Source organism: Lytechinus variegatus, chromosome 2, assembly GCF_018143015.1.
Source record: "Lytechinus variegatus isolate NC3 chromosome 2, Lvar_3.0, whole genome shotgun sequence".
NCBI lineage: Eukaryota > Metazoa > Echinodermata > Echinoidea > Temnopleuroida > Toxopneustidae > Lytechinus > Lytechinus variegatus.
Window position 1 is genome coordinate 79,331,793 of NC_054741.1, and position 13,649 is coordinate 79,345,441.

Sequence of the window (13,649 nt, forward strand, 5' to 3'; positions counted from 1 at the left end):
TTTGCTTCGCAGGTGAGACAATAAAAAAGTAAAAAACAAGGAAATACATAAGAAATTTAAAAGAGAAAATGTATATGAAAAAACTTGTTAATATTTTTTTTAACATGCACATCTGATCAGATTCCTACACTGTAAAAAGAATCTTAGAATGTAGAAAATCAGCAGTTTGTTGGCACATATCAAATTCATTAGAGCATATCTTTAATTTCACACATAGACGTAGATCACCAAATTAATAAGCAATTAATTAAATATCAATTAATTTCAGAAATATTATTATACTGCCATGTAGAGGACATCCTAGCAGTCAGACCACAGGTCCCTGTGCTAATGAGCAAATTCATCCAAATCATCTCGTGGCTGAATCCTCCTCCCTGCAAAGTCTCATGAATCGTGAGATTTTCTTTCTCTAAGAATTAACCTATTTTATTCTCAAGTCAAATTAAATATCATTGCACAATTGGTCATTTATTTTGATAAATCAGTGAATTTCAGGCCTGAAAATGTCCCTCAAACTGAATTTTCTCTCTCTGTTTTCTTTTGCAAACTGTGCAAAACTTTTTATTTTGAGCCTCAAAGATATCTATATCACCACAAAGCTGAACTCCTGTACCTTCTCACAATGTCACTCTTGATATGTAGCACCTTTTAATCGGGTTAAGATCACACTTTTCCCACCAAGGTACAAGACGAGATTTATAAATTTTTTGAGAAGCATGAAATCCAGAGTTCTGATTGGCTGGATAAGGCTACAAAACAACAAGCGCGGGTAATTTGATGAGATTAGCACATGGGGAGTGTGACCTTCCTGTGAACCCAGTCACTGGAACCGTTGGAATTTGCCAGTGTGTGGTCTCTTTGACCAATTACAGTTCAGTATTCTTGTTTTTAATCTGCTTTATGTACTTGGCCAGGGAAAAGTGTGATCTTGACCCGATTAAACCAATTCTTATTTTTAAACCTATACCATTTTAATGCACACATATTTAGCTTTATCATGATCAAAAAATCATTTGGGCTCAAACAAAAATAAAGTGTAAAATAGCAGCTTTTGTCAGGTGAAAATGATTATTTTGTAGCATATTAGATCAAAGATTTCACCTACTTAAAAAAAAAATTTGAATAAATTCAAACACATAACATGAAAGAATGATTTTTTTTCTTTACAATGATATCAAAATCATGAAATTAAATGAATAATTAGAGCAGCAATGATCGAATGAAAAAGGTGTTTTGGAGCGCAACAAGCTCATTAAATATGCAAAACCTCTTTAGCCATATCACTTGGATGAAAGAAGTCACTTTTTGGGGACCTGCCTACTGACTGCTAGGTGATATGCCTGCTGACTTGTACAAATCCAGCTTCAGTCATGACTAAAAGTGAGGTGGTGCTCAGAGGATATACATGCACATGATCAGGCATCATTAGCAAGTGTTTCAGGATAAACAGTATATCTATACACAAGTAGATGAAGAATCTATGACCAAGCTGGGAGATATCAGATCCAGGAGCCGCAGGTTCACAGATTGTAGATTCACATTGAAGTCAATTAATGATCGTCCTTCAAAGGCTACACTGATACAACTAGTCAAGGCTCATACATACAAACTGAAATCAATCCGTTTTGATGTGTAAAAGTTCTGACCGGATCCAACTTTGCGCACCCAGACCCCATCCTTGAAATAGTCCTGGTTTGTCCAATTCTCCATCTGTTCACTTTCATAAGGTCCATAGACATCAGCTTCTTCTTGGTTTTCCCATTTGTATTCCCAATAGACCTTGTCAGGATCCAGTTCGCTCTTTCCCATATTATTTGATTCATCTGCACATGTATTCAAAAGAAACACAACATAAATGGTAAGGCATGTTTACATTATAAACAAGTGGAATGCCTCTGGCCGTCTCACCTGCATCACGCGGTTCAATATAGCAGCAGTGCTGACTTTGAATACTACTCTAACTCACACAAGATGTTCAGTGATACATGGTTACTCTTATGTCCACTTTTTATGAACGAGACCAATAAACTTACAGAGATATGATGGTTATTCAACAAAAAACCCCAACATAGCCAAAGTTCATTGACCTTACATGACCTTTGACCTTGATCATGTGACCTGAAACTCGCACAGGATGTTCAGTGATACTTGATTACTCTTATGTACAAGTTTCATGAATCAGATCCATAAATTTTCAAAGTTACGATGGTAATTCAACAGATACACCCAATTCGGCCAAAGTTCATTGACCTTTGACCTTGGTCATGTGACCTGAAATGCGTACAGGATGTTCAGTGATATTTGATTACTCATATGTCCAAGTTTAATGAACTAGACTAATAAACATTCAAAGTTATGATGGTAATTCAACAGATACCCCCGATTCGGCCAAAGTTCATTGACCCTAAATGACCTTTGACCTTAATCATGAGACCTGAAACTTGCACAAAATATTCAGTGATGCTTGATTACTATTATGTCCAAGTTTCATGAATCAGATCCATAAACTTTCAAAGTTATGATGGGAATTCAACAGATATCCCCAATTCGGCCAAAGTTCATTGACCCTAAATGACCTTTGACCTTGGTCATGTGACGTGAAACTCATGCAGGATGTTCAGTGATACTTGATTAACCTTATGTCCAAGTTTCATGAAATAGGTCTATATATTTTCTAAGTTATGATGACATTTCAAAAACTTAACCTCAGGTTAAGATTTCGATGTTGATTCCTCCAACATGGTCTAAGTTCATTGACCCTAAATGACCTTTGACCTTGGTCATGTGACATGAAACTCTAAAAGGATGTTCAGTAATACTTGATTAACCTTATGGCCAAGTTTCATGAACTAGGTCCATATACTTTCTAAGTTATGATGTCATTTCAAAAACTTAACCTCAGGTTAAGATTTGATGTTGACGCCGCCGCCGCCGTCGGAAAAGCGGCGCCTATAGTCTCACTTGCTTCGCAGGTGAGACAAAAACATTAATGTTTGCTCATCTTACCTTTAATACATTTGGATTAAAAAAAATATATGACATAGAAACTGTTTATAACATTCTCTCCGAAGTTGAATATTATACATGACAGGTAAGAATATCATTGAAATAGATTACTTGTTAAAAATCATTTTTAGGTTGAGCATGTGGGTGTTACTTTTATAAAGTTCATGTATAAATATTCTTATGAATAGCGAATGTCAAACCATAGAGTTATATACCTAAATTGTTAATCTTTACATCTTCCTACTGCAATATTACTTCAGGACACTTACTTTTCCTGTATGTGTGCAGTTATATCAAAGCCAAAACTGACTACCAGTACACACTTATCAATTAAAATTTCAAACAGGTTTAAGCCTACATGTACAGTACCTTCTTTCTTTGTGTTTGTTGTGAGTTTCTTCTCATCAACCTCCTCTGCAAACATGTCAAACTCTGCATCTTTCTTGGCAGCTTGTGCGTCCTCATCTTGTTTCAGTTTGTGTTGGATCTTCTCATATGTATATTGATACATATCAAACTGTCCCCGAGCCACAAGCTCATCCACCAGGTCTGTCAGTTTGAGCATGTCGGCCTTACTCTCAGCTGTAACTTTATTGCTCGAGTCTGAATCTTTCTTGGATTTTCTCTGTGCTGCAGATCCCATCCTTTTCTTGCCACCACCCAACCTTTGCATTGCCTTGGTAACACTTTCTCCTTCCTTCATGAATCCAAGCATTAGCCGCATCACTTCAAGCTCTGGTCTCACCACTTTTGTATCTCCCTCATCTTCATCATCAGCCTCTTCACCCTTGTCTGCCCGACGTTTCATGGCATTCTCCTCCTCGAGCCTCTCCCAGTCAATGTTCTCGAGCCACTCGTCACGTACATCATCTTCCTTCTTCTCGTGATAGTTGCCATCCTTATCAAAGTGACCTTCAGACATTTCTTGCTTCAGATTGAAGGGGGTTATCTTAATGTCATCATCAGATTCTGCGATACCATCCTCATCATCTTCAGCCCCTGTAAAATGAGAGTAATCAACAACAAATAAAATGCGATGTTATGCATAGGTCTGTTCAACATTTCAAGGAATCTGTAATGCTGCTGGGGAAGCAAAACTCATGTGAAACAACAAGGCAAAAACCATTTTGTGTCTCGCCCACTTATGAAAATAACCAGAAATATCATGATTTGCGAGGGCACGCAACAGAATTGTATTGAAATTTCATTGTGAAATGACTGGGATGGAATAACACTTGTCATAAGAGCCTCGCACATAAACTTTAATGTTGACCTGAAAATGACCTTTGGCCTTACTATGTGACCTCCGACTGCAACATAACATGCAGGTTCTCCAAGTCCATCTACCATCCAAGTTTGGTTGAAAAGTGATTTACGGTTGTGGAGTTACGTGTCATAAGAGAGTCTTGCATGTAAACATTAACGTTGACCTGAAAATGACCTTTGACCTTAAGATGTGACCTCCGACTGCAGCAAAACATGCAGGTCCCCCAAGTCCATCTACCATCCAAGTTTGGTTGAAAAGCAACTTACGGTTGTGGAGTTATGTGTCATTAGGTTTGTGACGGACGGATGGCATTTGGATCCCTAAGTCTCGCCTTCACCTCTGGTGGGCGAGATAAAAAGTAAATGTTGGGAATCTAGAAATAAAAATGTCATAACACTGAATTGCTTTGAAAATTTTCTCTTTGATCAGAAACATTTCTTTTTTTGTTTTTTAAATTTTTTTTTTTTGAATGCGAAACCCTGCAATGTAAGTTATGTATAAAACCTTGAATAGAGTATGATTATCGGTTCACAAACAGTTGAAACTTGAAAGTTTACATCCAGTCTGACTCATTTAAATGTTTAGCATAATAAGCACTGATCAAAGGGTCAATTAACAATAAATGAATAAATATACAAATAATTATGGAGAGAAACAAACAGCCATTTAATTTTTTATTTCATTACTATTGAATTCTACATCAAGGGGGGGGGGGAGTTAAATGTTTTTTTACCTTCTATTTCTTCCTCATGCATCTGATAAGCAGCAACTTCATCTACCTTATCCTCTTCATCACTGTCCAGCGAATGCTTCTCTTTGAAGGTTTTAATCCTCTTAGATTCTGATGGACCACCATCACCTTGCTCTTCCTGCTTTGCAAATGTAACATTTCTTTTCATTTTCTCAGCCATCACATCGGTCTGCAATATCTATAATGATAACAGGAAAAGAGAGTGAGAATGAAAAAATAAATATTTGGATTACATCTATTGTCATATGGAAGTGCTAATGTAATGCCATGGCATGGCCATTGCCCATGCCGGGGATTAGACCGAAAATTCAAAATCAGCAATTCAACTTCAAGTCAGACAAGATCGTCTCTTCAAATTCAATACTGATTCTGTCATATCTCTGAGAATAGAAAAAAAATATGGAGAAAAGACAATGTTCAGCTTACAGCCCCTGGTCTGTTATTACATTTTGTTGACGATAAGGCTAAACTTTTGGAGTGATTTCAAAACGCGAAGCGGGTAAACACGAAAATGAGTATATGGGACTACACCTAGCCTAGGCCTACACTAAGTAGGTTTGATTAACATGCCACACTTCACTCGAAATCTCATTAATATTTTTGTGGGCGGTGTTATAAGAAATAAAAGCCTAGTACAAATAATCCGGACGTTCCTTACCGAATAACCCACTAGACAAGAATATAGGGCTGTCTTCTTGGCTGCTTCTCGAAATAAGGATACCAGGGGCGGTATTCTGAAAACGTTCTTATCTTAATTTTGTTCTTATCTACGTCACTTTCTTAAATTGGTATTCTGAAAACGTTCTTATCTTTTTCTTATCTTTTGTTCAACGAACGTAGAGGGCAGCAACACACAAGCGTGTTGCTCTAAGGAAGGTCAACTCGATACGCGCATGCAACTGAGCTGCGCGCATATTTTATTGTTCATGACAACGAAATCAAATGCCGATCAAATACAACAACAAATTAGTAGTGATCAAGAAACGAATATGAAAGAATATGACTACAACGATATCAAAGATAACATTTAAAAATATGTTGAGGGATATACATAAATATGAAAACATATTTTGATATTTAAAACTTTACAAATGCAAGTTTCAAGAAACTAAAATCATTACCAAATCGGTGATTGTTGTTATCAGTGATTTCACCAGACGGCTGAATTAGGTGATTTGCGCCGAGACGATTTTGTGACCACTCGCAAAGCATTTCGGGATTGAATATGTCCCCCTTATTTTCTCTGGGCTCTTCGCTGAACCCATCATCATTCTATGCTTAAGCTACATTATGCTCCGTCGTCTGCTTAGATTTCAACCCCCTAGTCTAGCACTGGTACTTGTTCTGCTAGGCGTCGATCAGCATTTATCTGCAGTCCATATAGGCCGCGACTCATTTATTTATTTATTTATTTATTAGAGCAGGCAGCAATGCCAATGGGTATTAAAAAAAAATGATTTACGTATCTATCAGTAGTATGTTATCATTTCTTTTCACCATTTTCCCCAAAACTTATAAATTTAGAAATACATTCCAATCAGTAATAAGTGAAGTCTACATCTAAACTAGATCTTGATCATGTTGATCGATAGACCAAAAGCTTCAGTCTCTGTATTTTGGTTGCTCTGCTGAACTGCGCTGGCTCACTCACCGATGGAGATTATAGTAAAATGTCAGAAATTGTTGAATAAATCCCCAGAAACGACGGTTATTCCTGTCTAGTTGATCGATAGACCCAAGTCTAAAGATCTAACTTTATTTGTCTAACTAGACAAATGCTCTGACCAGTCTCGATCTGTTTGTTGAAGATGTTGTTCCACACTGGATATCTAAGTAGATCTAGAATATATATAGATCTAGCACGACTTGTTGGTATGAGATAGTCTATGCAACAATAAAAAAATACTAAAATAATAATAAACTAAAAACAGATGAATTCCACATTGTCTTTATAGTATAGGACGCCTAAATCTAGACCATTTGAGGGTTGGTCCATGCAAGCTAAGTTTGGTTCAATTAAGGCCAGCCTGCATGCATGGGCTAGCCGCTAGGAGGTTATGATTTTTTTAGTCCGTTAAATGCCTGCAGGGTAAAGTCTAGATCTAGAACTAGAAGATTTAATAATTAATGGTTGACAAGTTACCGTTAGGCCTTACCGTTAGGCATAAAATCTTTAAAATTCAGTTAGAAAATGAATAAAAATAAAATCACGACGAGCTTAGTCACTTTGCTCTTTCACTTTCGAAATTTCTCCAAAAAAAATACGCGTTCTGCCGGCCAAAGCCCAGGCCATGCAGGCCTAGGAAAATTTACCAATTCTTGCAATATGGCAAACAAATTACGTAAAAGTCTTTGATTGCACAGAATCAATGGTCAAATTAAGATATGGATGCCGTCTATCAAATCTACTTTCTGCCCAAAATAATAAATGAAGATGGTGTAAAATCTATCTAGCTCCCATTTCTTCTAGTCTAGGCCTAGATCTAAGCAGGTTAAGTCTAACGCAAAACGATGCTGGCACTCTGCAAACGATGTAACATTGCAATCAATTTCCCAGAATTGGCTGATTTTTTTTAGAAATTATTGAAGAAAACCATGGAAAATGTGAATAGGTGGCCGTTTATTCAAGCTTTAATTTGGCTTTGGAAGTTTGGTTGCTCAATGATTATCGACCTTCGACGCGACGCAGCGCCTGGCTGTGCAGCTCAGCTGCAGCGCAGCGCGCAGCCAATGCAATGCATCCGATGCATGGGTTTTTTTTTCGCCGTCCATATTCTCGGACTCGAAGTTGAAATTTAATTATACCCGGATTTCGGGGTTTCGTCTCCTTGTATTAAGATTTATAGACTTAAAAGTCAAATGCAAATTAAAATTTGAAATCTGACCTTGAACAATCATCGTTGATAAACATCAGCCCTGAGGCAATTGAACTTCAAATCAGACCAGGCAAATTAGACGTCATTGTGTATGTTGCTAGAAGATCTATGACGAGTCGACTGAAGCCCCAGCGCATCATCAACGTTCTAGTAGCTCCGCGACCGGCCCAGACGCGGCGCACCCAGGCCAGAAAAATGACCTCGATTATTACGGGGGTTGTCTATGCATTTATTAGTGGTGCAGCGAAATTCAGCAGAGGAAAATAAGAGATAAGAGGTATCCTCGTCATAGACTTAATATTACAAAATGAGAAAAAATGTCAAAATCATGATTATTTAAGCTAAATAATATTTTAAAAAATAAAAGTAATATTGTTAATATTTCTACCTAGAATAACCGACCTAAAAATTGTTCATTAAAAATATTTAAAATTAACAAATGAAAAAAAATCAACTCGACAAATTTCCGAAAAGTCCCCCTTATTTTTTAGACTGGTCACAAAATTCGAGCGGAGTTGACCTTCCTTAGAGCAACACGCTTGTGTGTTGCTGCCCTCTACGTTCGTTGGTTCTTATCTTTGTTCTTATCTTGCTCTCCACCCCCAATGCTGAGCGCGTAAATTTACCACTCGCGCATATAATACAAAAGTGCGCTAAAAAGATAAGAACAGAATGTAGATAAATGGTATTCTGAAAACGTTCTTATCTTTTTTCTTTCTTATCTTTCACGGTATTTAAGATAATATTTAAGATAGCTAGAGGGTTATCACATCTCACGATGTCTGCGTTTTTTCTTGCTCAAAATCGATGGCCACTAGTAGTAATAAGTACCCACAAGTATTACTCCCACCATTTCTTTCATTCACCCTTTATTTTGCCCGTCTATTTTTTCTATCCCTATTTTCTTTTTTCTTCCTTTCTATTTGTCTGTCTTTCTTCCTTTCTATCTGCATGTCTTCTTCTTTTATTTCATTCTCCATGTATATCTTTTCTTTTGTTCTGTTTAAATCTTTAATTTTTTTTTCTTTTGCTTTGTTTCATTTATACTTCATCTTTCTTCCATTTTCATTTTCCCTTTTCGTTTCATCCCTTTCTTATTTCTTTATAGCTACTGAGTCTTTATTTCTTATTTTCCCTCTTTTCTCTTCCTTTTCTTTCTTTCTTCCTTCACTTTTTTTGTCATCTTTCTATTTTTCTTCCTTATTTTTTCGTCCATTCTTTCGTTTTTATATATGCTTTTCCTTTTTGTTTCTTTCTTCCTTCACTTTTTTGTAATCTTTTTATTTTTCTTCCTTATTTTTTCTTCAATTCTTTCGTTTTTATATATGCTTTTCCTTTTTTAATCATTCATTTTATTTTTCCCCCTTTTGCTTCCTTCCCTTTAATAATTCTTAATTTTTCTTTCTAAATTTATTTTATTTCTGCTTTCTGAAATTTTTGTGTCTTTTTTTACTTTCTTTTTTTTCTTTATTTCGTCGCTCATTCTTTTTTCGTTCATTCTTTATTTACCCTTTTTCTTTACTTTGTTTCTTCTCTCTGTCTTTCTTCTCTTAACTCTTTATTTTCCCTTTTCGTTTTTTTTTCTCTTTCTTTCTTTCTTTGAATTTACCTTTCTTTCCTTTATCTTTTTGTAGTCTTCATGTTTGCGTTAATTTTCCTTTCATTTTTTCTCTCTCAATTTTATTTCTTTGTTTCATTTCCCTTTTTTTCTCTTCCTTCACTTTTTACATTTTATTCCCTTTTTCTCCTTTTTATCTTTCTAACTTTCTTTTATTCGTTTTTAGACTATTTTCTTTTTCGGTTCCATGTTACTTTTTTTGATCTTTTTAGTTTGACCTTTTTCTTTTGTGTGTGTGTGTGTTCCTTTTAGTTTCTTTCTTTTTCTTTTTGTTCCTTCACTTTATCATTGATAATTGTTTTATTTCTTTCATCCTTTTCCTTCTTTTATTTATTCTATTTTTCTTTCTTTTTTATTTTTAAGTCCTTTTTGCTTGCTTTCTTTCGTTTACTTTTTATTTTTCATTATTTTCTGCTTTGTTCCTTTCATCTTTTTTCTGCTTCATTCTGACCCTTTTCTGTCTTCTTACTTTAATATCTACTTACTTTCTTTCTTCATTTTTTATTCTTTATTTGTACCTGCTTTATTTACTTTTTTCTTTCTTTATTTTGTGCACGTGGACGTCTCGAAATAATAAAATCAGTCATTGCGTATAAAATGCCTATTTCGCGCAATGCGCCAGAAACAGTGTACGCGCAGCGCCCATGATATTCTCTTCACATAAGGTACGCTTCTATTGGTTAAACTGCCAATATAACGCGCATTTTGATTGGCAATATCCTATAAATGGGCGTGTTGAAGATAAGAAGAAGGCAGTCCTTACAAAGATAAGAACGCGTTAAGAAGATTTTCAGAATACCGATTTGCAATGATTTTAGCGTCTTCTTATCTCAGTGAGATAAGATAAAAGATAAGAACAAAGATAAGAACGTTTTCAGAATACCACCCCAGGCCTATGAAATTCGTAGAAAGAACTCCAGAGTTTGGCATGCCCAGAGTTTGACAGATATAGATGCGAGCAGGGTAAAGCTTGGGGCCGGGGCGGGGACGCGCCGCCGGGGTAACCCAGAGGCCGGGGGCTCTCATCGCTGGCTGGAGTCCTTTGGGAAAGGATAACGGATCTCACTTTTGATCCCACTTGGACTTTGTCTCCGACGGTATACATGCCCCTTTAAAAAAAGAGCTATCGCCCTGTAGGCGCAGTTTTTAAAAATACTCTTTATTGATTCTTCTACAGCAGTGAAATAGAGATACAAACATAACCTATCAAATAACTTCATAAATAATACATCAAGGCAGTGCATGGCATGTCAGGAAGGGGGGGGGGCAAGCTGCCCCTGGCGGATTTCACCGGGAATATAAAAAAAATGGAAAAGAGCCAAGAGAAAAGGGAGAGAAAGGGAAAGTTTAAAAAAGGAAGAAAAAGAGGGGAAAAGGAAAGTGGAAAAGGAAAGGGAAAAGAAAACTTATAAGAAAAAATGTTAAAAAGGAAAGAAAACATGCAGGAAAAGGAAGGAAATAAGAACATATGAGAAAGACAATTCTCCCCGATAAACTAATACATTGGCACGATTAGTAAGAAAGGGAAATTAAAGATGACAAAAAAGACGGACGAAGCCAATGAAGGTAGAATATGGGGTCCAAATAAAGCTAAATTTATATAAAAAGGGACAAAATATAATACGTCTGGGCTGCCGAAGATTGAAGAAAAATAACGGGAGGAAAGATGGATGGTATAGCATGATGTACGAAAGTCCATACAATTTTGCTAAATCTTTAAAGCTATACCGGGGGCTCGATCTGTCCAATTAAGACCTCGTACTGCATGCAGTGGGGCGGCGCCTTTCTGTATGGACCAGGTATGGACCATTCCTGCATTATTAGGCTCTGCATTGAAGCACTGAGTGGAGGGGATTCCATGAACAGCCAAGGGGAAATAAAAGAAAATAAAGGAGGCAACGAAATGAAATGAATGGAAACAATGAAATATGACATTTGCTATAATGTAAAAATCTATCACATAAATATAATTTTATTTCAATACGCCATTTTTCTTTCTGTCTCGCTTTGCTCCTTGGCGACTTTTTATATAAATTTTCCCACATTTTTGCTCAGGTGTGCTCCCTCAAAATATTTGGATGAGTACGTAACTCATTGAATTTATGCATTGTGTGAAAGCTATATTAATGTAGACGCACTTTGATTTGAAATAGTCACAGCCATCTGTAAGGTTTAAAATATGGCTTTAATATCAAGAGGTTCCGGTGGCTCCGCGCCCTGGACCTCACCCACATAGCACTGTTGTCTGAAAGAGTGGGACCATGGCCCGCCCAAAAGTTCTAAAACCAAACAAAAAAGAAAGGAAAGAAAGAAAAACAAAGGAAAAGTGTATTTTATTTTTCTAAATATCACGTCAAAATCTATTTTATAAAGTTAGATTCTCATTTAAAATGTTATTTTTTTTATCTCGCTCGTTCTTTATTTAAAATGGTGCGCAGAATATCCGCTCTTTAGCCTTGGAATATAAAAATCTAAACCTCAAAACTCCCGATTCGATTTGCAATAATCGTTTATTGGATATTTATCTTCTTCTTAAACAAAAACGTCTATTAAACTGTCGGGTTTTTTTCAGATCGAAATATAAAAATGTTCAACTCGCTCGCTTTGCGCTCGCATCTATTGTTCTTCAAGATACCCATCTTGATCGTTGGTACCAAAATTCATAGAATCAAGCTTTCAGGTCAGAATATGAAGAAATTTCAGCTCGCTCTCGGCACTCACATTATCTGTTTAGGGGGTTTAGTGAGATATGTATCCTCCTCATGAGTCACTATATAAACAGGTACCCTCTCCCTGGTTTCAGGTCAGTATACTAAAGTATTTCAGCTAGCGCTTCGCACTCGCATTAATCTCGTGGTGAGATATGTGTCTCCCTCTCATGAGTCATGCAACGTTGTGGTATAAGGGGTACTCCTCTTGTATGTTTTAAAGGTTATTTTAAAAATAAAATTCAATACACTGAGGTCGACTTACATAAATCACAAATTTTAGAACTCCATGACGTCCCAAAAGGATCCATCCATGGGCCGCTTCTTTTTATAATATATATGAACGACATTGTAAAGTCTTATGAAATGATTATTTGCAGATGATACGACTCTGTTATGTTCTGATCATGATTTTGATAAAATCATAAGTCACTATAGAATTACGTAAACTAACTAACTGGCTAAAATAAGTTATCTCTCAACCTCAGTAAAACAAATTATTTTTCAAAACCCAAGAAAAGATCATGGAAGACCATGCAGTGCCAAATATTAATAGACAATACCCTAACTGAAAGGAAAACTAATGCTAAATTTCTTGGCGTTATTCTCGATCAACATTTAAACTAGAATTTGCATTTTCAGCATATATGAACTCATTATTTCTACAATTAGTGGTATAATGTATAAACTTAAAGATAGTTACGATAATGCCAAAGTCTATTGGACTATTGCACATGTCTTTCACATTATCTTACCTCGCCCATCCTGATACAATTAAAAAAAAAACTGAACAAAAGTATCTGATATCAATACAATTAAAAAAAAACTGAACAAAAATATCTGATATCAATATCTTACAAACTGCAAATTTTATGTTCAATAATCACTTGGTTCCAATCAATTTTAAATCAATGTTTATACGCAATACCCAGGTTCATTAACATGCAGAGGTTCCAACATCACCCCTGTAAGTATAGAGCCTAATTCATGAACGTTATAGGCCTAATAAACTGGTCATTCATTTTCCAATTCACTGAAAGAAATCTAAAAAATATAACAAAGAAAATACACGCCCGCACATTCCACACACAACACACACACTCCTCCCCCCACACATATAAATCCTTGTCCATCAGGGGGGCGTTTCATCAACATTTTCGTCCGACAAGTTGTCAGATCTGACCATTTTCCTGGATTCTGATTGGTTGAGAAGCACTGTTACTATAGTAACTGTCGGATAAAACAGGACTTGTCGGATAAAACGTCTGACAAGTCCTTTCATGAAACGCTCCCCAGGTCTCCCCCTCGGCCCGGCCCCATCATGCATCCCATCCATATTGGCCTACAATAAGGCAAGCCCCCGGCCCGAAAAGTACAGAAGAAAAAAAGGGGGAAAACTAGAATCTGCAGAATACCAGTGACA

At 36.3% G+C, this 13,649-nt stretch overlaps 1 protein-coding gene across 1 annotated transcript; it reads right to left on the reverse strand.

Moving 5' to 3' along the window:
- Nucleotides 1-1,140: 1,140 nt before the first annotated feature.
- On the reverse strand, nt 1,141-10,559 carry LOC121409174 (CD2 antigen cytoplasmic tail-binding protein 2 homolog). The gene is made up of 5 exons (XM_041601021.1): nt 10,410-10,559; nt 5,683-5,748; nt 5,007-5,202; nt 3,376-4,005; nt 1,141-1,823 (listed from the first exon to the last, which is right to left on the reverse strand). The coding sequence occupies exons 1-5, from the start codon at nt 10,542-10,544 to the stop codon at nt 1,597-1,599; spliced, it is 1,254 nt and encodes a 417-aa protein (XP_041456955.1). The 5' UTR covers nt 10,545-10,559; the 3' UTR covers nt 1,141-1,596.
- Nucleotides 10,560-13,649: the final 3,090 nt, after the last annotated feature.